Source organism: Sphaerulina musiva (assembly GCF_000320565.1).
Source record: "Sphaerulina musiva SO2202 unplaced genomic scaffold SEPMUscaffold_2, whole genome shotgun sequence".
NCBI lineage: Eukaryota > Fungi > Ascomycota > Dothideomycetes > Mycosphaerellales > Mycosphaerellaceae > Sphaerulina > Sphaerulina musiva.
This window is the reverse complement of record NW_016017384.1, coordinates 2,396,257-2,418,774: the sequence shown is the minus strand read 5'-3', so window position 1 is coordinate 2,418,774 and position 22,518 is coordinate 2,396,257. Positions and strand designations below refer to the sequence as shown.

At 52.0% G+C, this 22,518-nt stretch overlaps 7 protein-coding genes across 7 annotated transcripts; 5 read left to right on the top strand and 2 right to left on the bottom strand.

Annotated features, from left to right (window-relative positions):
* The first annotated feature begins 575 nt into the window (after window positions 1-575).
* On the top strand, window positions 576-3,182 carry SEPMUDRAFT_147535 (uncharacterized protein). Its single transcript, XM_016904360.1, has one exon. The coding sequence runs from the start codon at window positions 751-753 to the stop codon at window positions 2,854-2,856; it is 2,106 nt and encodes a 701-aa protein (XP_016763855.1). The 5' UTR covers window positions 576-750; the 3' UTR covers window positions 2,857-3,182.
* Window positions 3,183-3,214: 32 nt separating this feature from the next.
* Window positions 3,215-5,539, bottom strand: SEPMUDRAFT_123955 (uncharacterized protein; the record flags this gene model as incomplete). The annotated part of the gene is made up of 2 exons (XM_016901871.1): window positions 5,493-5,539; window positions 3,215-5,406 (listed from the first exon to the last, which is right to left on the bottom strand). Exon 2 carries the CDS (start codon window positions 4,143-4,145, stop codon window positions 3,216-3,218), a length of 930 nt encoding a protein of 309 aa, XP_016763854.1. The 5' UTR covers window positions 4,146-5,406; window positions 5,493-5,539.
* Window positions 5,540-6,202: 663 nt separating this feature from the next.
* Window positions 6,203-7,990, top strand: SEPMUDRAFT_60894 (MFS general substrate transporter; the record flags this gene model as incomplete). The annotated part of the gene is made up of 3 exons (XM_016909545.1): window positions 6,203-6,477; window positions 6,606-6,612; window positions 6,720-7,990. 3 exons carry the CDS (start codon window positions 6,203-6,205, stop codon window positions 7,950-7,952), a joined length of 1,515 nt encoding a protein of 504 aa, XP_016763853.1. The 3' UTR covers window positions 7,953-7,990.
* Window positions 7,991-8,622: 632 nt separating this feature from the next.
* SEPMUDRAFT_147533 (Redoxin) lies at window positions 8,623-9,388 on the top strand. The gene is made up of 2 exons (XM_016904359.1): window positions 8,623-9,014; window positions 9,071-9,388. The coding sequence occupies exons 1-2, from the start codon at window positions 8,676-8,678 to the stop codon at window positions 9,239-9,241; spliced, it is 510 nt and encodes a 169-aa protein (XP_016763852.1). The 5' UTR covers window positions 8,623-8,675; the 3' UTR covers window positions 9,242-9,388.
* A 539-nt stretch (window positions 9,389-9,927) lies between these two features.
* On the top strand, window positions 9,928-13,117 carry SEPMUDRAFT_147532 (uncharacterized protein). The gene is made up of 2 exons (XM_016904358.1): window positions 9,928-11,614; window positions 11,674-13,117. The coding sequence occupies exons 1-2, from the start codon at window positions 9,933-9,935 to the stop codon at window positions 12,890-12,892; spliced, it is 2,901 nt and encodes a 966-aa protein (XP_016763851.1). The 5' UTR covers window positions 9,928-9,932; the 3' UTR covers window positions 12,893-13,117.
* A 3,747-nt stretch (window positions 13,118-16,864) lies between these two features.
* SEPMUDRAFT_147531 (metalloprotease) lies at window positions 16,865-18,063 on the top strand. Its single transcript, XM_016904357.1, has 2 exons — window positions 16,865-17,028; window positions 17,109-18,063. The coding sequence occupies exons 1-2, from the start codon at window positions 16,921-16,923 to the stop codon at window positions 17,826-17,828; spliced, it is 828 nt and encodes a 275-aa protein (XP_016763850.1). The 5' UTR covers window positions 16,865-16,920; the 3' UTR covers window positions 17,829-18,063.
* A 166-nt stretch (window positions 18,064-18,229) lies between these two features.
* On the bottom strand, window positions 18,230-22,425 carry SEPMUDRAFT_147530 (uncharacterized protein). Its single transcript, XM_016904356.1, has 3 exons — window positions 21,612-22,425; window positions 19,936-21,558; window positions 18,230-19,879 (listed from the first exon to the last, which is right to left on the bottom strand). Exons 1-3 carry the CDS (start codon window positions 22,188-22,190, stop codon window positions 18,806-18,808), a joined length of 3,276 nt encoding a protein of 1,091 aa, XP_016763849.1. The 5' UTR covers window positions 22,191-22,425; the 3' UTR covers window positions 18,230-18,805.
* Window positions 22,426-22,518: the final 93 nt, after the last annotated feature.

Here is a 22,518-nt window from a genome sequence, read left to right as displayed (position 1 = left end):
AACATTTGAGAACCGGCTGGTAAGGTAGCTTTCTCCCAAGTCCACCGACTCTCGTAGGTACTTGGCGAAGAGCCTGATGGGACGTCTGATAAATCAATACTTGGAATCAGGCGAGACATATTCGGGGTAATTTGAGGAGCCATCTATTAATTATCTTAGAAACGATATACTAACGGTATAGTAACAGTATAATAACAGTAGATATATACTTACTGTTGTCGAGGGAGTAAATTGTAGACAAGTACAAGATAGATTCGGTAAATATAGAGTAAATAGTAGTGAACTATTATCGTAAGAGTAGGTAGATAGTTTGCAGATGGTTCGATAGAAGTAGATGTAGAGGAAGAAGAAAAACATGACCTGCACTCGTAATTTAAACTATGCACTCGTTCTATCTTGGCATGCGTTTTGAATGCTTAGTCAGGAGTGCGTGGAACCTCAGAACGAGTGCGCGTCAGCGCCGCGCGCCCCGTCCGTGCCTCCCAACCTACGCCAAAGCTACCGTGTATTGGCATACAATAAGGTGCATGTACCTCCTAGGAGGTAACTACAACTACCTCCTACCATCGTAGCCTGCTCACTACTTCGTCTCCGCCCCCAAACATCAGACTGCTGCTGCTGCTGCTGCACTGACCCCGCCGGCCAGATTCAGAGCCACTGATATGTCCGGACTTGGAGGCTGACCCAGGTGGATGTCCGAGACCGCGCTCCTCTGCTGGCCGCCAGGACAATACCGACATTGCCACCACAATGGACGCCAGGCCTGCCGAACACGAGACCAGCAGGGAAGCAAAGCTGTTTGCGATAATAGGGAAGAAGGACTTCGAAATCGAGGAACTCCAGAACCAGAATGCTGCCTTGCGCGCGCAGCTGCAGAGCCCCACTCGCCCACCAGCTGCCGCTCGTGGCCTCGCTGAGAATGACACTCAACTCGCTTCCGGCGCAGCTGGCCAGCTGGTGGCGCATGCAGGTCGAAAGGTGCACGCCAGGCCAGCTGAGGCCGACTACGAGGCACTGAATCGCATGTATGAGGAGCTGGACTGGAGATACAAGAGTCTCGAAGCGCTACATCGTCGCTGCGAGGGCAAGATCATCGCGCTTGATGCCAAATGCAAGGCCTACAAAAGTAAAGCGTGGCAGTGGAAAACATATGTTGATCGTCAAGAAGCAGAGGGACGAATCCCACGTCCGAGCACGTCGAGCTCCGGAAAGGCTGACCGGCGAGCTGGTGTCGTAACCTCAGCAGAGGCGCCATCAGCAGATGTGGATCGCACGCCGCGGCCAAACTTGAAGGCGGCAGAAGGCACCCAGCGTCGCGAGCAGCCGGCACCTGTCTCTCCGGCAAGGCAATCAAGCCCACCACATATGCAGGGCTATATACGGCAAGAGCAGCCCCAAGTCTCCCAGCCGCTAATTGGATCAAGTCAGACCACCGATTCTGTCGACGAGGAAGCTCAGCTTCGACCTTCGAATGCTCGGATGGAGATTCCGGACAGTAGCGACGAGGAGCCTGAACTGATTTCGGAACGCTGTCTGAAGCGGAGAGCGCCACGGTCTTCGGCACGCGAGTCGCCTCCACGACGTATCAAACGGGAGTTTAGCTCTCCCCATACGAATATAGCGGTTCCCTCGGGAGACCCACAGCAGACGTGCCTGTGCCATGACGACGAGTCATGTCGGTGTGACGAGCTCGATAATATAAGGCCTGGAGGTCAGCAATCCAACCGAACTAGGGGCAGTGGACGACGTGCCAGCTCCGAGGAACATGTTGGAAGAATGCTGCATAGAAGCACTTCATCGCTGTCTGAAGGAGATCCCAGGGCTCGTATGTCGGCTCCATTACCGGCCAGCATGAAAGTCAATGAGCAGATTGGTGGAATGCTACCAGTAGCCAGCTCCCCGTGCTCTTCATTACGAGGCAATAAGGATGTTCTGAGGCCGCTAAGTGCCAATGCACCTCTACTGCCGCGACCGAGACTGACTCCGATATCAGCGCCCAATGGAGCTCGCAAAAGTACTCGATCTAAGGTTGGCGTTCTCTCTGAGGACGGCGATGACTCTAGTCAGGTCATGCCCACCCCCAAGGATGTAGAAATACCGCAGCCTTGCAAGGATGCTACGCTTGAAGGGCTGCTTACGGGCCACCCGTCAGATCTTACACCCGATGTACCGCGTCATCTGCGAGTGTCAGTGCACAAGAGTCAGATGCGAACATCTGCAAAATCTCGAACGCCATCTTCACACCCCGAGGCCAGGTCGCCAAATAAACGACCTGTTGTACCATCTATGTCACGTGGCGTTGAACCGCCGCCACCACCTCCACATCGTCCAGAAGAAGAGCCCTTGCGCCTGCGTGATGTGCGGACCATGAAGCTCGACGACTTTAGGATTAATCCCGACTATCTTGGTTCGGAGTTCGCATTTGCCGATACGCTCCGTGGTAGGGATCAGCGACGGGTGTTGCATGTTTGTACGAGGTCTGACTGCTGCGGCGGTGCAATGCAGAGCGTGATAGCCATGGGCGGGCAAAAGGTGTCAGGCAAGACTGACGCCCAGGCCTTGGATGACTATTTAGGTCCTCAGTACAAACAGATAATGGGAAATTATGATGCGGCAAAGCGAAAAGAGGCTGTGCTGCAGGCCCATGTGCACGCGTTCACAAAGCAGCATGGGAAACATCGACAAGCTTTCGAGCGACAGAGTACTCCGGCTAACTTCTGGCGAACTGACTTCCCGACTACCCAAGAGAACCTGGAAGACCGCCAAAAATCTCACGAAAAAGATCGACAGGATATCGAAATCCGCTATCGTGAAGCCATGCGACATGGCGGACGATGGCGATTCAGAGATGAGTAATAAAAATAAAATACATGCAGAGCAATTAAGCTCTAGCGAAGGCGCGCCAAGACGTTCATCCGGTTTTGGCAACATGAGAGCATGGAGACTGATGGTGTACGTGAGTATGGGTGTATCTTGGCTGAACTTGCTCACAGCCGTCTCGTTCAAAATGTTGTGATACAGCTTTTCTGTTCAACGCCAATCCATTCCAATTTCCATTTCCATTCCCATCCCCATCCCATCCAATTCATCACAGCATCACTCTTGCCACGAGCGACTTACACAGTCGCCAATGTACGAAAATAAATGATCATATCTCGTTGAAAAGTAGGCATGCAATCAACTGTCGCAGACTGCAACACGAGTCCACAAGGCCATCACTTGACTAACGTCCCGGAATTGCACCATCTCTCCAGATCTTCCAATCTTGACCGCAAAGCCCTAACCTCGGTCTTGAGTCCAGAGTTCTCGATGTCCAAAGCACCGATATGCTCAATGGCACCGATGAGGATCTCGCATTTGCTCGGCTTGACTCCTTCTCCAATCCCCTCACCAGGCTTCGATGCTAGAGCAGGCACGGTCTGTCTGAGCTTATCGAGATGTGCATTTAGATTCTCGCGATAGCGTCTCTCGACCGCGGTGTGAGGAATGCGTTGGCGTTTTCTGGCTCGTGGCTTGACCACTCCTCCGTTGGGAACGTATTCGTCTTCTTCGTCCTCACTACCGGTTCGTTTGATGAGAGGTGCTCCTCCAGAGACATTGTTGTTGGGGAGTCTTCTTGGTCTGTGGTCTGTTGATGATGCTGGTGCTGTGATGGACCGGAATAAGTTCGGTCTGTCCTCTTTGGCTGAATTTGGTTCACCGTAGGAACTTCTGGGACTCTGAGCATTAGACTGCACTCTTTCGTGCCGTGGTGGCATATTGAGATGATGCGGGGCGGTATTATGTCGCATATTATGATAATTGTCAACCGGCTCGCTCGTTGGAAATCCAGCTGTAGATGGTGTTTCCATATCCATATCAGATGCCCAACTCGTCTCTGGTACATAGCTCATCGGCGGCGATATTAGCGGGCCGCCTTCATGATGGATGTGTTCATCGTAGTCTCGAGATTCCGAGTGGAAGTACTTGAATTCTGGGTCGTGGATATTGCCAACTGGAAGAGCCTGGCTGTGGTGCCACTGATGAAGTGACATTTGATCGTGAACGTACTGGCGTCGCCACACATCTATCGGGCCTTCAGACATCTGTTCAGGTCGCTGGAATGCCAACATAGAGGGCAAACCCGTGCGGAGGATGGCATTCATGTGAAGCAGAATTCTCTGAATTGGCTTCTAGCTGGTCAAGGGTGGCACATTCAATCTCTAAGAGGGTTCAAGTACGGCTCCCAGCCTCGCAAGGTGACAGCTCCGAGCCTTCGAGAACACCGGGGACAGGTGCGAGGTATCGGGGTTGGCGAAGCATAAATGTACTGTTATACGATGTACTGCTGCTCTGGTTCGGGGATAGGTGTGAGGTATCGGGGTTGGCGAAGCATAAATGCACTGTTGTACGATGTACTGCTGCTCTGGTTCGGGGATAGGTGCGAGGTATCGGGATTGGCGAAGCATATATGTACTGTTGTTGTACTGCTGCTCTGGTTCGGTAATATTCCGGGCCCGTTCATGCCTGGACCTCCTTGAAAGTCACTCATCTAGCGCAGAGCTATGGGGTGGAAGATAGCAGCGCGAGGAGTCAGGGCCGAGCAAGCAAGCATAGTATGGTCAAGCGTACTAGTGCTCGATGACTCTAGCCTGGCGAATGCGGGCCGCAAGCCTTGAGGCGTGGAAGCGGTACAGATCGCGGACCTGGTGGTTGGTTTTACTATAACAAGAGCAGTCGGCTGTACTCCTACAGTGTGGGCGATAGGCATGCCCAGAGCAGTCGGAGAGTGCACTGAAGCGGGAGTTGCACGGAAGCATGGGGGCTTATCTGTGCATCGAGGCCCGACGCACAAATGAGGCAGCGTGGCAGCAAGATTCAGTGGCAGGGCTGGATGTGAGGAAGAGAATGAAGAGATCCAGTCCCGACTCCCCAGCAATACCGCCTAGCCAGGGCCCGTTCGGCTTGCGAGACGAACCGAGTGAGGAGGCAGGCTTGCTGTTGTTGTTATTGTGGGGAACCTTTCAAGCGGTTGGAAGTTGTACCTCAGGTCAACCCACGACCTGCTCCTTCATCAAATACATGTCATGTACCTTAGTCCGCGCTTGCAATGTGTGCAGCCTTCGTCCATTGACCACATTCGTAGGTGAGCTCAGTCTAGCGCCGCAGGGTATGTCGCCGTTTGCCCTGCTCCGCGCTGCAATCGAGATTGTGGCACGCCGTCATGTTGCTGAAATACATGCAGTGTACCCGGTTTCTCGCTGACACGGTCACACAGAGTCTGTCGAGTCAATAAGCAGGCCTCTGTTGGTGAGATGTGGGTAGGGGTACAAAGACTCAATTTTCCTTGCAGTATTGTGATTACACTGCCTCTCGCTTCGGCCTGTCCAATATGCTCCATGGGCAGACCGTGGATAGTGTATAACTGTATATGCATCAGTCGGTACAGGCCAGTGAAGTGTCGAGGGAATGAATGCAGCGTGAGGGGGCGCGACAGGTAGGTAGGTACATATCTGATATGAGGTACATGTACCTGAGGTATGAAGGACGGAAGCAGTGGTAGAACGGGAGATCAGGTAATGTACCTGAGGTGAGGTACCTTATGTACCTTAGGCTTACCTGGTATACATGTAGACAGAAGAAACAAAACCGGACACAGAGAGATTGAAGAGCAGGTGAGGCAGTCACGCCAGCTTACTAAGAGTGCCCTAATAGGTTGATCCCACAATCCATTTTCGTCCTTTCGTCGATCGTCCGTGGACCATCCCGTCCGTCGGCGGGAGTGGGAGATCGTCGAGGCGTCGACCCTCACGGAGCGTGGAGCACTAAAAAGGAAAGAGGAAAGGCGGAGGCAGGTGCGAGGGTGCTTCAGGTTGGCGGGCTGGGCGGACGAGGGGTCGCTAGCCGGACCAGGCGGGCCACACGGACCAGTCGGACTAGGCGGGATGGGATAGCTCATTGACTGAGGCATCCTTGCATGCGCGTTTGCCTCATGTAAGATCACGCACGGTCGCACGCGACAACCCGTCCAGAGTGGGACCCCTCTCCCTCCCTGGACGTGGGAGGTACCAAGTACCGTACGCCATACGGTAAGGAACCTACCTCCTACCTGGCAGGTAACCCCGTAACAGGTTAGGTACTGTGGTACCTCTCTTCCTCTTCCTCTTCTCTCTGCGATACCTACTTTCCTTTCTCCTCAACATCCATGCCACCACTCACCACCATGACCCAACAGCATCAGGTCACCACCGACACCGCGCAAGCCGACGACGGTCTGGCTCGGTTTCTTCCCGGCGACCCAACCAACCCACGGAACTGGCCATCGTGGAGGAAATGGTTGGTGGTGTCGAGCATAGGTCTGGTTGATCTGACAGTATCTTTCGGTGCTTCTGGCTTTTCACCAGCAAGCGAGAGCTTCGCCAAAGACTTTGGCATCAGCCACCAGCTTAGCCATCTCGGACTGAGCTTGTACGTGCTTGGCCTGGCTTTTGGACCTATGTGAGCAAATCCCCTTGCTCTCGCTGTCTCTCCAAGGCCAAGCCCACCACGGCGACAAGACGAGAAAGGCCCTGGTGAGATAAGCCTGCTTTAGAAACACGTGCTTACCTCGATTTTGTTACCATTAGGCTCATTGTAAGTCAAAGCAACTGTCTTTTCTGCTTCCACGATGTATAGTCCACGAGAGTCATCATGCACAGGCGCCGCCAACTATGAGACCCGGGCTTATCTTTCATCGGTAGGCTCCTCTGTCGGAATACTATGGACGAACAGCTTTATATTTGATTCCTTATGGCATCTTCCTGGTCTTTCTGGGCTTGACCGCTTTGGTAAACAACCTTCCTATTTTCTTTATGCTAAGACTGCTATCTGGCGCTTTCGCAAGCGTGACAATTGCCAATTTTGGTGGCACGATAGCAGACCTATTTGCTCGTGACGAGGTTGGACCCGCGATGAACGTATTCCTCTGGGCGGCCGTTGGCGGCAGTCCCATTGGGTTCTTCCTGATGTCCCTTGTGGCTCAACAGCATGGCTGGCGGACCGTCCTCTGGACACTGCTCGGTATTTGCGCAGCTCTATGGCTTCAGCTTGTAATCGTACTAGTGCCTTTTGGAAATGAGACACGACACTCCGTCTTGCTTCGAAGAAGGGCACGCAAGCAGGGCAAGACAATACCTAGTGAGGTTCAAGCGAGATCGTTGAAGACGTTGTTCACTGTTACACTGGCGCGGCCCTTCCGCTTCCTGTCCACTGAGACCATCGTCATCTTCGGTGCTCTTTTCAATTTTCTCTTGTATGGCTTGTCTTTTATGTTCAATGGAGCGTTCGGGCTTGTTTTTGGCAAAGCAGGCTATGGGTTCGACACAGCCGGTGTTGGGTATTGCTTTCTAGGTTTGATCCTAGGGATCAGCTTGGGTCCGATCGCTGGCATCTGGCAGGAACGCTATTATCAACACCAAGTCCGTGGGAACAGAAAATCTTCGGAAGACTCTGGCACCTCTGAAGCAAGCAATCTCCTCGAGCGCGGCCGCTCTACCACACCAAGATACATGCCCGAAGCTCGTGTACAACTGGGAAAGTTAGCTGCCATCCTGCTGCCGATAAGTCTCGCTTGGTTTGCTTGGGCTTCACCAGCATATGGTGTACATTGGGTGGTCCCAATTCTTGCGACAACTCTGTTCGGTTTCAGCTTCTTTACGCTCATATTTATGGTAGCCATATACACCGAGGAGAGCTACATGGCTTACTCCGCGTCTGCCTTGGCTGGTATTGGGCTAGCAAGAAACATTGGAGGTGCCGTTTTCCCAATGGTGGGCAACGTTATGTATGAGAAGCTCGGTACCAGCTGGGCAGGCACGATTATCACCGGGCTGGCGGTTCTCCTTGCGCCTATACCCTTTGTCCTTTCACGTTATGGGCCGAAACTTCGGGCTAAAAGCCCTTTCGCTTGCGAGAATACAGAGGATGATGAATAAGGGTGATTGTGAGAAAGAATAGACCAGCTCAAGTAATATAGGTACACATGTTTTCTAGAAGATTGCAGCGCCAGCGTCGCGTTCTTGGTTTCTTATCACCCTGCCGCACCATGATGCCCTGCTCTTAGGATTCCAGTAAGCTCCGAGAGACATGAGGCAGTGCCAGTACTCCGGTGCCTGATCTTTGTCTTTAAATGCTGACCGATTGGCACAGTCAAACTCCTTGGGGCCGCGTGGACAACGCTGTCGTAGGGAGGCGAAATGCTGTTACCTATTTCTCGGGCACATGGATACGACCCCACATTTAACCTGCTTGCAAAAGAAGTACCACTACCACCTATCCGGAACACAATAATAAACACAAACAGTCCTTGCCAACGCCAAATACTTCCAAATCATATCCTTGGCTGGAGCAGAAAGCACATCATCTCACCATGATGAAGGTGATGGGCGTTGGCTTGCCCCAAATCGCTCTGACTTGTGTCGATCTAACTTTGTAGACTCATGTCAAGCTATGATCTCATACCAATATGATGAAGTTGCGATCTTATTGCCCCTCCTGTTCCATCACTGCATGGAAGAGGCTGACACTGTACTTATATATGACGCAGTAGCATTCCAGTTTCTCTGTGTGTGATCACTAAGATACATTACACCCCCCTTCGATACTGTTGAATCACAAATACCCCATACGTGTTAGCAGATACCATCCCCACCACCACCATGTCCAGCATTGTCAACAAGCTCAAGGGTGCTAAGCCACTGGCACAAGGCTCCAAATTGCCAACAGTAGCACTGAAGGAGAAAGATCCCGAGAAAGCCACTGTCGAATTGGCCACTCTCGGTGGCAAGATCATCGTCGTCGGTGTGCCAGGCGCATTCACTCCACCCTGTTCGTCGCAAGTCCCGGGCTACGTCGAGAAGGCAGAGCAATTCGCCGCAAAAGGCGTTACGGGGATTTACATTGTCGCGGTCAACGACGCCTTCACCACACAAGCATGGGCCGAGAAGAATGGTTGGAACAACCCTCTGGTGCATATCCTGGCTGACGACAAGGGCGACGTGAGTATTGTGTCGTCTGCACTCGGCTTCCGAACAGCATGTTAACATCAATATAGTTCACCCGCGCTGCTGGCCTTGATTTCGATGCATCTGGCCTCCTCGGCAACCACCGATCACAGCGGTATGCCGCTATTGTCGAAGCCGGCGCCGTGAGGAGCATCTTTGTGGAAGACGAGGCGCCTTCGGTCACTGTGACTGCTGCGGAGAATGTTCTGCAAGCTGTCTAGCTGTCTGAATAATGCGAGTATTCAGCGCTGTGAGAGAGGAAGGTCCGGAGGCGACGGCGGTGATGGAGCTGGATAGACAGCTACATTATTACCTTCCTACCTTACCTAGGTACCTACATAGTCACAGGACAACAAGATTGGTTTGGCAGCTCATCTGAACTCTGTTCCCAAATTTCGTCCCATAGAATACATACCTCCTAGGAGGTAGGTCCGGCGCGGTAGAGGCGGCCTCTGTAGGTACCACTCAGCGACTGCTCTGTAAGGCATGCACCATTTGGTACGCTCTTCATCGCCTGCATCCCGTGCAGATGCAGCCAAGTGTAGGAGGTACCTCCTACCGTTACTCTATCGCATGTCGACAGGTGTGTTGAACAAAGCTGGAAGGTGGAAGTCCTTCCTGCAGTGCACTTTACCACCTGACTTTCGCGGGCGCATTTTAGGTTTCACTCGCCGTCATAATTGCACTCACGCGACGAGTTTACTTAAGTAGTCTTTAACCGTACTGTGGTGATGGCCCCAAAGTCACTCACTCCAGGTACCACGAGTCCCGTCTAAGGTGCTTACCTTACCTGATGCTTCTTCCTCTGCACAAAGAACAGCTGGAGCTGATACTTGACACTGGCCCCGTCCAACTTGCCTCGTGCAGAGGAAGCTGCACGCCATCTGCACTGATCTGAAGAGTAATAGTATTATGGCTCCGGCGCGTAAGAAGACTAGATTGAGCAGCGATAACGACGATATGCAGCCCGCCCTAGCCAACGACAACCAATCAGCCCCCAACACGACGAGCCCGCACGATGGAGCCAGACACGCCTCCCTCTCAATGGATCCGAACGCAGCGGGCGTGGTCAGCGGTAACAGCAGCAACAGCACCAGCACCCCTCGGAAACGCTCGCCTCATCAGGCTGCTCCGGGACCCCGCCACAGCTGGTACTCGGCCGCCTCGTGGAAGGCGAAAGCCTTGCCAACTGCTGCAGTGGTTGCCCGGGAGTGCGTATCGGTAGACAAGGGCGTGTCGTCGGAGTCCTCCAGCAAGGAGGACGGCATTCGAAAACCCAGCCAAAGCGTCAGCAATAGCTTCAAGGGCAGCAGTAGAAAGAGTGGTCCTCTAGTGGCGGAAGCGACGAGAGTCCACGCTGTGCCTGATCCTGCCAGCGTGCCGAAACCGCGCAAGAGCCTTGGTGCAGACGAGAAGGGGAAGGTCTGCGAGAAGCAGCAGGCAAAATCTGTGCCAGTGGAAAGCAAAGGCATCGTCGAAGAGGAAGCACCCTTGCCCCCTGAGCCTGCCGCTACGCCTGCGCCTTTGGAGGACGATGCGAAGGCAGAGACGACAAGCATGAGACCTGCTTCGGGCGGCTGGTTTGGGTGGTGGTCTAGACCTGACGGCGACAACAGCGAAGCAGAAGGGTTGAAGAGCAGTAACAAAACGGCCATAGATGACGCCATCGCGGAGCAGGCTAATGACACGCCTCTACCTGGAACACCCGAATTGGATGCACAGGACGATGCAAGTACACAGCAGGGCAGTGCCGCAGAAGATCTAATTGGGGGGCCGCAGCCAGAAATGAGCACCAGCACAAAGTATGGCTCCGCTAGATCGTGGTTCGGCCTCTGGAGCAAAGCACAGAAAGAGCAGGCCGAAGAGGAAGAGCGGCAGAGAGAGGCAGATCGTGTACAACGAGAGCAGAGTGAGCAGGAGACTGGGGAGCCTCGGGTCGAGCAAGCCAGCTTACCGCCCGTGCAAGTCACTGGAGAGGCGGAAGCTACCACCACAAATGTGAAGTCGACCGAGTCGGTCGAGCCCAAGGATGATGAAGATAGACCTAGATCCTCGGGCTGGGCATTCTGGTCGAAAGACAAGCCCAAGGAGAGATCGAAGGTAAGCGAAGAGGACACACAGAAACTAGTCGGCGAGCTCGCAGTGGCAGATACGCCGTCGCAAAGCCATCCCGAGGCAGCGCAGTTTAATGAGCAGCGCGATGCGAACGCTGAGGTGAAGCGAAGCGGGTCGCTTTTGCAGCGTGGTCGGAAGCAGAACGTGAAGTCAAAAGATCTCTCTGGTGAAACGACAGCGGCAGCAACACCAACAGGATCACAAGTACAGACCCCAGCATTCTTTACCCCGAACGATACCCCAGAGAGCTCTCCTGCTCCGGTACAGAGAGGCAAGCTAAAACAGATTCATCCCAACTTAGTACTCCCTACATTTCGAGACACCTACCCGACGGTGAGCGAGATGGGCTATCTAGATCGATTGACACGTTACATCGGCTCGTCTCTGCATCTCACGCAGCCCGCGAAGTCTGTGCAACATCCTCATGTGTCGCCCCAGCCCCACAAAGTGCACAAGGCTATTGCTATCGGTGTTCATGGGTAGGTGATCAAAACACAGCATTCATAGGCGCGATTGGAACCTCCGCTGACCTTTGCAGGTTCTTTCCAGCCGCGCTACTACAAAGAGTGCTTGGCCAGCCCACTGGCACGTCTATTCGGTTTGCCAACTATGCTGCAGCATCTATCAAGAAGTGGTGTCTAGAGCATCAACCAGATATCAAAGATGTCATGATCGAGAAGGTCGCACTTGAGGGCGAGGGCTTTGTGAGCGACCGAGTTGACACACTCTGGAAGCTCTTATTGAACTGGTTATCCCAACTTCGACAGGCAGACTTCATCATGGTTGCGTGCCACAGCCAGGGAGTGCCTGTCGCAACAATGCTAGTCGCGAAGCTCATTCAAATTGGTTGCTTGTCGCCAAATGCACGCATTGGTATTTGCGCGATGGCTGGCATCAATCTTGGGCCATTTCTGGAATATAAGTCTAGATTTTTTGGTGGCAGCGCGCTTGAGCTCTTTGATTTCTCGGACAGGACGTCGAAAGTTTCGATTGCATATGCAAACGCTCTCGATACCTGTCTAAGGCACGGCGTTCGCATCACTTTGGTGGGAGGACTGGATGATCAGCTCGTGAGCCTGGAGTCGAGTTTGCACACGCCTTTGCACCATCCGTACGTGAACAGGACCATTTTCATTGATGGCCAATTGCATACTTCGAACTTCCTGATCCATCTGGTCGTGTTTGCGGCAAAGCTCCGCAACCTGGGCGTGAGTGATCACGGGCTGCTGCGCGAAATATCAGCGCCACTTGCAGGTAGCATTGTTGGTGGCGCCGGCCACAGCAGAGTTTACGACGATCCTGCTGTGTATCGCACCGCCATCGAGTTTGCGCTCGAAAGTAGCGATGTCTCGCCTGCGACATTCCAGATTCATCGGAAGACTTCTGTCGACGAGTCGCGCAAGAGCATGGAAGAAGCTGCTTCAAGGCGTGGTTCATACGCTAGCTATCCACCGAATATGACAGCTGCTAACCACATGCGACGCGGCTCACTTGGGAGTCTTAGTTTGGCGCCTCCAGGGATAGCCCCCGTCATGAGTCCGTACGAGCCTGCTGCGTCGACCGGCACTGCAGAGAAGAATCCATACGTGCTGCCATGGGCTGTGAGAGGCATGCTCGAAGAGGACATTGTCAAGAAAGATCCGAAGCTGCAGCTGGAGGTCAAGGAGCTCGTTAAGGAGTTTGAAGAGTGGAAACCAACAAGCAAAGTTCTCAAAGATGTCAGGTTTCGGTTGGAAGGAGTAAGAAGCATGCTGTGAGCGTCTTGAAGGATTCGAGGGAGAAGGGGGGGATTTTTGGAGCGGCTGTTTGTGCATACGCATTTCGGTGGTGACTTGAGCATACATAGCGAGCGGAGCATGCATGATGTTTTCACTCTGAGCGATTTGGTGGATTTGTTGTGTTTTTGGTACATAGATGATAGATAGATCATGGCTACCCAGGCAGGTACCCCACAGCATCTCGACGGAACTCTTCGTGGCGACTATCCTTCTTTGGACCTCCCGGCCCCTCATAATGATTGTTGTATACCATGGCTAGAAGAGATTATATACCTACCTCCCTGCCTCCCTAGGTCTTTAGATAGTCAAGCAAGTAAATGTGTAGGTAGGTAGGTACATACAATGTACTTTCCTAGGGTAGCAGTCCGAGTCGTGCCCGACTTGTATACTATAAGGTACATATCATTCATCTCCCACCTCCCACCTTCCCCTTTTAGCTCTCTGGCGACGTGCGATGCCGGTTGTTGTGCAGTACTGCACATAACTACCGACTACTGTCCCCCCTAACCCACTACTACTACTGTCGAGCAGGTATTCTTTTACATTATTATCCATGTAAGTAGGTACCTAGGTAAGCTAGATAGTGATGATGTCCGGCAGTTCGGAGTATACGCTATAGCAAGTTGCCGTAAGGGTTAAGGTACCTGAGTTTAGTTCTATCGGAAGAGAATTCCCGTAGACTAACTGCCCGGTAAGGTAACTATGAACTAACTCCGACCCCGGTGCCTTTCTCTCTCTCTCTCTCTCTCTTCTTTTTATTTCATGTGACGATGATGTTGTGCTATAGCCTATATCCCGTACAAGGTTGTATTGTCGGTAGGAATTGTAGTTGTAGGTAGGGAGAAGGGATGAAGGGAGAAGGGATGAATAGTTCATTATTCGTTGGTACTATATTTAGCAAGGTAGCTACTGTACTTAAGAGGTAGGTATATACCTACATGTATGTACAAGAGAGTCATACGTAGGTGTGCCTAGGTAAGGTAGGTAAGGTAGGTCGGTAAGTACAATAGGTAAGGTTCCATTCAAGTTCTATTCAAGTTCTTGCGCGCTCGAGCGGGCTTGTTGTCCCTGTCCTTCTTCTTCTTTCTTCTTCAGCCTTATTTGCAGTATTGCTACCTAGGTACCTGTATACCTTATATCATGTACCTTACAGGTAGGTAGCAAAGCTCTTAGAGGCTTTTCGCTTCGATTCGCTTCGCTTTCTGTTCTGTTCTGTTCTGCGCTGAGCTCGAGCGTACCTACATGTACCTATCTGTACCTTACCTTAGGTACCTATTGTACCTACCTACCTTATACACTATGCATTATGCAAAAAGGTACATGTAGCACACGTATGCATGCAGGTGTGCATACCTTTATACATGTACATATATGCGAGGGACATCACAATTGCTTGTTGTTTGTTGAGTACGATGATTGATTTGTTTCATTTATTTTCTTGATTTTTTTGTCGTATTCGTACATGTATAGAGAGGGATACGAGGTGAAGTGAAGTGAAGTGAAACAGACAGTAAAATAAAGTATTTTTTTGGTGTTTTTTATTATTTGGGGGGGGGGGGTATTTTTTTTGAATGACTAACTACGATATGAACACAATGAGAGTAGGAAAAGAGAAGAAAGGGCAGGACAAAAAAAAAGTAGTATACCTAGAATGTTGTAGAGCGATGGCGGAGTTTGGTTCTTCTTTTTCTTTTTCTTTTTTCCTTCTAGGCTGGTTTTCCTAGATACCTCGTACAGAACCTCACATAGTCGCTTGGCATTTTTTTTTTCCAGCCACTCTTCCTTCTTATCTGATCAGCGGTCGTAGGTAGCAAGCAGTTAATGAATCTCGTATTCCTATCGAACTACCTACCTACAAAAAAAGATCGTATCCCTAGCCAAGTCTGCCTAGGACTACAGTACAGTACAGTACAGTACAGTACAAACTTTGCTATACTGTGACCCTCCTCCTCCTCCTGAGGACATCATCATCATCATCATCATCATCATTCATCAACATCCAGTCAGTCCTATTGATATACGCGACACCTTCCCTTTGAGGTTTGGTTTCGACCGGGCCAGAAGTGGAGGGTCGCATCAAAAAGATCAACCACATAGAAACGACTTGCCCGCTATTCTGCTTGGCATGTGCTTGGCTATCGGAGCATGTATACCAAATCCATACCTTACTACTTTACTTGTATACTACCTTATTGTACCTACTATACTACAATGCAGGTACTGACTAGTTGATGATGATGCCGATGCTGATGATGCCGATGCTGATGATGAAGATAATGCTCTCTCTCGGTTTGTCTATGGTTTTACGAGAGATCCTTTGATATCTCAGGTTACGTGTGGGTACATACTTGCACGCCGATGAAGAAAAGGGTAGGTAGGTAGTTTGAGGTTTCTCTTCCAATTGTTTCCTGCAGTAGTGCAGAAGAACAGAGATACCACCATATATGTACCTACATACCTGATGATTATATGCCCTGTATCCGCTTCTTCCCCTGATATTCAGGAGTCGACGAGAGGGCTTCGCTTGGTAAAGGAATCCTCTCCGTTCCAAGATTCAAAGTATTCGGTCAATGGATTGGATCATGCATGGCTCATGGAACACGCACGGAAGGGCTTCGAGTGATGGTTGTGGCGTAGGTAAGGTACGGTAGTTTTCCAAGAGATGGCTCCGAGGGGGGATGATACCTGGTAGTATGTAGTTGCCGATATCTAAGGTACCTTTAGATACTGTACGGTACTGTACCTATTATGTACCTAGGAGGTATGCTTGCAAGTGGCATATATTTATGGAGACTTTGGTATGCTTGTATGCACAACATAGTGCTGTGATGTGGACTTTTATCCTTGGCTTTCCTTGGCGCTGGACTTGGCAAAACTTCACAGTGGATTGGGCTGCCAGCCATGAAGATCTCCTCCCCCCCCTCCCCTAATCTCTACACTACTTGCTACCTCCTACATGCATGCATGCATCACGCACACACTCCTCCCATATCTCTCTCCCTGACGCCACAACGCTGCCAGACTCCACTACAAGTCCACCGCCAGTATGCGTGTAATATGAAAGTTATATCTGACAGACCAGGAACAGGAAAGAATTCATCTCGCGTGGCGTCTCGTCCTGCATTCAAGTCGTACCAAGAAATACTCGTCAACACTTTTTGGTAGAGAGAGCATCATCATACATCCTAGTAGTAAGTAGCAGTAGTAGTAGTATATCGCCACCGACATAATGTCCCCTTCATTCACCCCGGACAAAGCACCTCATGCAGCATTTCGGTCTTCGCCTCCTCCCTTTCTCTCTCCATCTGATGACCCCTTTCCCCTCCCGCCCCCCCACGGCGAATAGCGAAATGTGTGGTACAACTGCATACACAAGGGCGCTCCGAACAACCACATATGCGACTACACACCATCACCTTCCCGCTTGGATCGACCTCCACAAGGGTGCCAAGTCGACCGGTCCGCTGCAGGTGCTATATGGTCTCGCCTAAGGAGGTACACCATGTGCCAGTCACCTACTTGGAACGGTTCCCTCCGACGGCCCCACTGGTGGCTTAGAGCGGATTTTTTTAAGCTTGACCTACCACCTTCACGGCCTACACGATGGCCTTCTAGCATATCTTGGCTGCTGTGGCGGACAGACGATCATCTTTGCCTTCTAGGGCCGGATGCGATAGCAGACCAATGTCCGAACCTGCTGGGCTGGGGCGGGTCGTTACCAATCGTTCACTCCTGCCCATTACAGCAATGTGCTGCCCCGAGACAGCATGAGAAGCGATACCACCCACGGTGGAGCTTCTTTCAGCTGCAATGGACGGCCGTCTTTCGCCTGATAGTGGTAGAGTAGTAGGAGTAGTAGGAGTAGTAGGAGTAGTAGGTTGTATCAGGTAGGTTGCCTTTGTATAAAGGAAGTCATCTCCCTCGAAGGAAGAAGAACCATCAGAGCCAACAACAACATTCAATTCCATTCACTTGCCTCGCATCACCACTCCAAGCTCACCTTCAAGATGCTTTCTTCCATCTTCACCCTCGCAGTGGCTGCTGCTGGCTTTGCCTCTGCTGACTTCGTTCGTTGCGGAACTGAGAACCCCAATGCCACCCACATGGCTGAGATGGTGAGTCCTCATAGTCACCATTCCCCCAACACACACACACACAGTTAGAGTGGTATGGGTGTACTGACCCATCCTTTCAGAACGAGGCCTTCATGGCTACCGACCTGCAGCGTGTTGTCGCCCAGGCCATCTCGGTTGACACCTACGTCCACATTGTGACCACCTCTGCCAAGGAAGGCCAATACACCCGCGCCATGGCACAGGAGCAAATGTCGGTGATGAACGATGCCTACTCTGCCATGGGCATTTCCTTCAACACCGTCTCCATCGACATCACTGTCAACAACGCCTGGGCCGCCGCCGGCCAGGGCAGCAGCGCCGAGACACAGATGAAGCAATCCCTCAAGCAAGGCTCCTACGCCGACCTCAACCTCTACTTCCTTTCCGACCTTGGCGGCGGCTTGCTCGGCTTCTGCTACTTCCCTCTCGCCAACCCCACCTCCACCGACCTGGTCCTCGACGGCTGCATCAACCTCGCAGGCTCCCTTCCCGGCGGTGATGCCACCAACTACGACGAGGGACTGACTGCCGTGCACGAAGTCGGTCACTGGTTCGGTGTCTACCACGTCTTCCAGGGCCAGAGCTGCAGCGGATCTGGTGACCAGGTCTCTGACACTCCTATCCAGCGCACTGCCACCAACGGCTGCCCTGCCAGCCAGGACTCGTGCCCTAACGCTTCCGGTGTCGACTCTATCCACAACTACATGGACTACTCGTACGATGCTTGCATGACTGAGTGGACCACTGGCCAGAGCGAGCGTGCCAACGCTTTGTACTCTCAGTACCGTGCTGGTAACTAGATGATGATGATGATTGATGATGATGACGATGATGATGATGTTGTTGTTGTTGCTGCTGTTGCAGTTGGGGGAAAGGAGATGAGCACTTGATGTCTCATCAGATGGAGTGTCGTTGTGGCTGTTGTGGCAAGAGAAAAAAGGTCTTGAAAATGAAAGTGTTGTCATTTTGAGTTGTCCAGGATCAATTTAGACTTACCGTAACTACCGATACATTGATAGACCAAGGAATCGCAACTGTTGCATTTAAAATCTCTCTCTCTCCCAGCTAGATACTTGGGTGCATGGGAGTAATCAAAGGGACGACTGCGAACAAAATAAGTAAAGTGAGTGGCACACGAACAGATGCTGGAGTCAGGATTCGTCCGTTGGTCTACCGTATCTACTACTGTATGTCATAACATGTGTACTCAGCCCCGATTTGGCAGCAGTGGCACGAGTCTTTCGACTACATGCACCAACGAACCAATTCGACCTCAGCACCTCGTTTCCATCGTCATCGTTCGTTGAAGAGAGTGTGTATCAGGAGCCCACCAAAGGTATCCCCCCCTCATCCGCCGCAACTTCTCAGAAAACAAAAAGACGAAATCGCTGCTTGCGTTGAAAACCGTCGTCGCGAAAGTGGTATATCCCGTTTCTCCCTGTTGTAGAAGACAAACCCCAACATAGTCTCATTGCCTTTTTCCCCTCTCTCCCTCTCTCATTCTCATTCTCTCTCATTCTCTCTCTCTCACGTACACACAGACACACACACACACACACACACGCTCTCTCTCTCACACACAAACACCTCAGATCAATGCGAGTTGCATGTTGTTGCAAGCATGCAAGCACGGCTTTTTTTTTCTTCCCTTACGTCGCACATGGGTATCCCCGAACAAGTAATAAAAAGCAAAACGCGAGAGGAAAAATAGGGAAAAATAACAACCAAAACAAACGGCATATTCGTATCGCTTCCAACGACAATAACATTTCAACAATCATTCGCGGAGGCCAGATTGTGGCCGGGTATATCCTGAAGATGTGGTACTCGCAGAAGCATTCTTCGTGGTCATCGTGGTGGCCATGGTACTGGTAGACGCCGGGCGCGAGATCGGTGGTTGCTGAGCATCAGTTGACATCGAGTGACCCTTCCCGCTGCCCACGGCCGATCGATCGGCGTGAGCATCGTACTTGGGTGTCACGTCACCGTTACTGGCAGACTTGACCTCGTGCGCGCCGACTGCAGGAGTACCGGAGACCATGCCGAGACCGGGTATCATGGGAGTGTTAAGAGAACTCGTCGAGGCGTTACCGTTTACGCCGAAAGGAAACTTTGTCTCAAATGCGCCAGAAAGTGAGTTTGAGGAGGTATTTGGTCGAGAAGAACCGCCGCCAATCGAGCCCCAGCTGTTAGCATGGGCATGGCCGGTCTGCTGGTCGTGATCGAGATCAATGCCAGAGTCGTTCCAGAATTGGCGATAGCCAGAATCGCGAGACTCCATGCTGACAAGAGAGGCCTTGGAAGCATTGCCGGAGCCTTGCAGGAATATGGACGCGGGAGAATTCGAGCCAGTCTTTCTCCTGCGGTCCATGAACGAAGTGAAGGAGGCCATACTACTAGGCTTCCGCAGCTTATCGAAGATGGACCGGGTGGCACCTTCCTCTCCAAACGTAGTACGGGTCGGCGAATCCTGGACAGGAGGCTCAGCGCGTTGCAGCAGCTTGGATTCGAAGAACGCCATGTTGTCCTCGAAGGAGTCCGACTTTGGTCGTGGAATAGCGCCTTTTACAGCATTTTGATCGAGCCCTCGGCTGATGAAGGGCAGTAACAAGAAGTCAATGGCATCTTTGAGCCCGCCAGCATTGTTTCGGGTATAGTTGAGCAGAAGGCGTTCGACCAAGACCACTTGATCGCCAATCTTCTCATTCTTTGGCTCGCTGACAGAGACCTCGACGACATACTGGTCTTTGAGCTTCTGCGCCGTGTCCCGGTGGAATTCGTTGGACGTAAGGAACTCGCGAAGCCCGAGTGAAGATGGAAATTCGATCTCATGGGTTTCTGGCACCATGCCCTGCAACGAAAATCAGTTGATGTCGCATGCCATTCGCGAAACGAGCGTGATCTTACCAAAAATTCATCGACGGCCTGCGGGACCTGCCACTCAGGTCCACTGACCGTGATGATGTCGCTGGCAGCTTCAGTGCCTGGAAACGTGATTTTGCAGTTCCACTTCTTTTCAAGTTCCTCGATCTCTTGCATGCGAGCAACAAGTTCACGATGGTAGAGACGATCAACAGGGACCTGTTCGGAGACAAATTCGGCATCGACTTTCTCCACCATGTCCATAATCTCCTGCTTGACTAGTTCAAGGTTGTCGGCGTTGCGTGCAGGTGTTCTGCAAATGACATTGTCGACTTTGATATCGTCGTCATCCTTGCCGATACCTCCACGATCCATGGCATTTGAGAACTTGACAAAGACTGAATATTTCTTCATGATGCGCTGGATGTGCTGACCTCCGATACCGATAATGCGCTTGTGGTACTGGTCCGGAACATGGAACGAGATGGACGCCGGCATCTCAAGCTCGACGAGGTCCAGCCCATTTTTCGTCGCCTCGTACTGTGCTCCGCGGACGTCGATGTAGAAGTTGTACTCGTTAAATCCGTCAAATACTATTTGAACATTGCTCTGGCTCATGATTTTATTGATCTTGCCATTCTTCTTTCCACTGACAAACTCTTTGTGCTCGTTTGCGAGCTCGACCTTCACGCGCAGAGTAGATTGTGCCTTTCTCACGAACGGCAAGACGTTGATGATCGACATCGCAGCCTTAACGGAGTCGTCGCTGCCATTGATGTGGAAATTGAATTTCTCGAAGGTGACCTCAGCGCCACTGTTGATGCAGATATCCGGAAGCATGGCTCGCACATCGGACGGGGTCGGCTGACGTTGGGAAGTCTCTGGATGAGTAACCCACCAGGAAGCGCTGTAGAACTGCCCAGCCAAACCCATGATTTCACGCACCGTGCGCTCCACATTCAGAATGTCGGTGGCTTGCACGCGAATATGTCCACTGCGGCTTCCAAGAGGTGGCAGCAGGACGTAAGAGCCATTAGCCTCGATAATCTTTCGGATCTTGTCCAATCTTTCGAGCAGAATGCAGTCCATCTTATTCGTCGTAATCTGCACGTCCTTCACAAAGGTCTTCGTGGCCTGGACCAAGTCGTTCAATCTCTTCTTGGCCTGGAGTATATTGTCCATGCTATCGCCAGTGATGATGATGTCATCCCGACTGCGAAGAGGAACGGATCCAGGTGGTGTGTAGCCGAAGACGGCTGGGAACATGGGTGGGAAGTAGATTGCAGCACCAGTAGCAGACTCAATCAGCTTGATATTCCTTCTCTGCCTGCCTGAGATCAGATTGTGCAGGGACAGCTCCACGCGGAAAAGATCGACGAAACGCTGGAGCAGTTGATCAATCATGATGAGCAGTCGCGTCTTTGCGTTCTCCGAGCTCTCGCTATCACCGTAGATGTATATGCGGAGCCGGTTGTCCATGCTTTTCTCCATGTTGCTCGCGAAGCTGATGGAATCTGAGTCCTTCCGCTTTGACTTGGACTCGAGGAGGAAAATGTCTGCTTTCGTATTTTCAGCGATCTGATCCATGTGTTCAACAACATCATTTCGAGCATCATCCTGTCCTCGGGGGAACACGATTTCTCGGTCGATATCGACAGTCTCGCAGCGCTACAATCCAGTCAGCCGACGGCAACTTTGCACTTTGCAACGGAATTACTTACCAGTGTGATCGGCGTCTCGTTCAGCACCTTCGCCCGCATCTTGTGCGCCAGGTCGTGGTCACCGGAGATGCATACGTTCGTGACCAGTGCTGACAGAGAACCACGCTGTATGCCGGGGATGGGCTTGGGCTTCGAGGACGTGACCGTAGCTTGGATCCGGTCGCCGCTGCTCTCGCTAATTTGCTTGCACAAGCTGCGCAGATTCTCCACATTACGCGTGTGGACAGGCAGAGCATGATTCGGCATGTCGCCGTCGGCGCCTTCAGGGTGTGTCCATCGCTGGAAGGCTCCATAGCTGCTGTACAGTACATCGTCCTTGTCCGGGCCCGGCAACGCCGAGTTGAAGGGCACGTTGAACGACATGTTCACCATCACGGGCCCGAGCATCGCTGGACTGGGGCTCGCGGACATTCCCGGCGCTGTCCGCTTGCCAATATTCAGCATGTGCTCCTGCGGCACATGAGGATGCTGTTGATGCTGCTGCTGCTGCTGCGGATGCTGGGGCTGTCCACGCGTGAAACCCATACCCGAGAAGCGCTGAGCATGGCCAGTGCTGACGAAGTTGGAGATCTTATGCATGCTCTTGCTGTTCCACACCACGTCGAGCGGAGGCTGGGGGGGTTTTGGGATGGAAGTCGAACGAGTGTTGTCGTTGGCGGGCTCGAGAGATCACGGTCGACGCAAGTCCAGAAAGGCAAGTCAAAAACCCCGGGGCACGCGGCGTCTGGAGAGCCGCAGCGAGGTAGAGGTGAAGAACGGTGGCAAGAAAGCAGACGGGAAGACGCAACGCTACTGCACCCTATCAAAGGCGAGCAGACATTGCAGAGGGCGAGAAGTGGTGGTCGAGGATGTTGTTGTCGCAGAAGGGCTCGAAAGCTGAGGTGGACGTAGAAAAGCGAACGAAACG

What these genes read in the sequence shown, in the direction of transcription:
- SEPMUDRAFT_147535 (XM_016904360.1), top strand. Translation starts at nt 751, where the DNA reads ATGGACGCCAGGCCTGCCGAACACGAGACCAGCAGGGAAGCAAAGCTG.
- SEPMUDRAFT_147533 (XM_016904359.1), top strand. Translation starts at nt 8,676, where the DNA reads ATGTCCAGCATTGTCAACAAGCTCAAGGGTGCTAAGCCACTGGCACAA. An exon ending in TGGCTGACGACAAGGGCGAC is followed by an intron (nt 9,015 to 9,070) that starts GTGAGTATTGTG and finishes ACATCAATATAG; the next exon opens with TTCACCCGCGCTGCTGGCCT.
- SEPMUDRAFT_147532 (XM_016904358.1), top strand. Translation starts at nt 9,933, where the DNA reads ATGGCTCCGGCGCGTAAGAAGACTAGATTGAGCAGCGATAACGACGAT. An exon ending in ATTGCTATCGGTGTTCATGG is followed by an intron (nt 11,615 to 11,673) that starts GTAGGTGATCAA and finishes TGACCTTTGCAG; the next exon opens with GTTCTTTCCAGCCGCGCTAC.
- SEPMUDRAFT_147531 (XM_016904357.1), top strand. Translation starts at nt 16,921, where the DNA reads ATGCTTTCTTCCATCTTCACCCTCGCAGTGGCTGCTGCTGGCTTTGCC. An exon ending in CCACCCACATGGCTGAGATG is followed by an intron (nt 17,029 to 17,108) that starts GTGAGTCCTCAT and finishes CCATCCTTTCAG; the next exon opens with AACGAGGCCTTCATGGCTAC.
- SEPMUDRAFT_147530 (XM_016904356.1), bottom strand. Translation starts at nt 22,190, where the DNA reads ATGCATAAGATCTCCAACTTCGTCAGCACTGGCCATGCTCAGCGCTTC. An exon ending in ACGAGACGCCGATCACACTG is followed by an intron (nt 21,559 to 21,611) that starts GTAAGTAATTCC and finishes ACTGGATTGTAG; the next exon opens with CGCTGCGAGACTGTCGATAT. An exon ending in AGGCCGTCGATGAATTTTTG is followed by an intron (nt 19,880 to 19,935) that starts GTAAGATCACGC and finishes TTTTCGTTGCAG; the next exon opens with GGCATGGTGCCAGAAACCCA.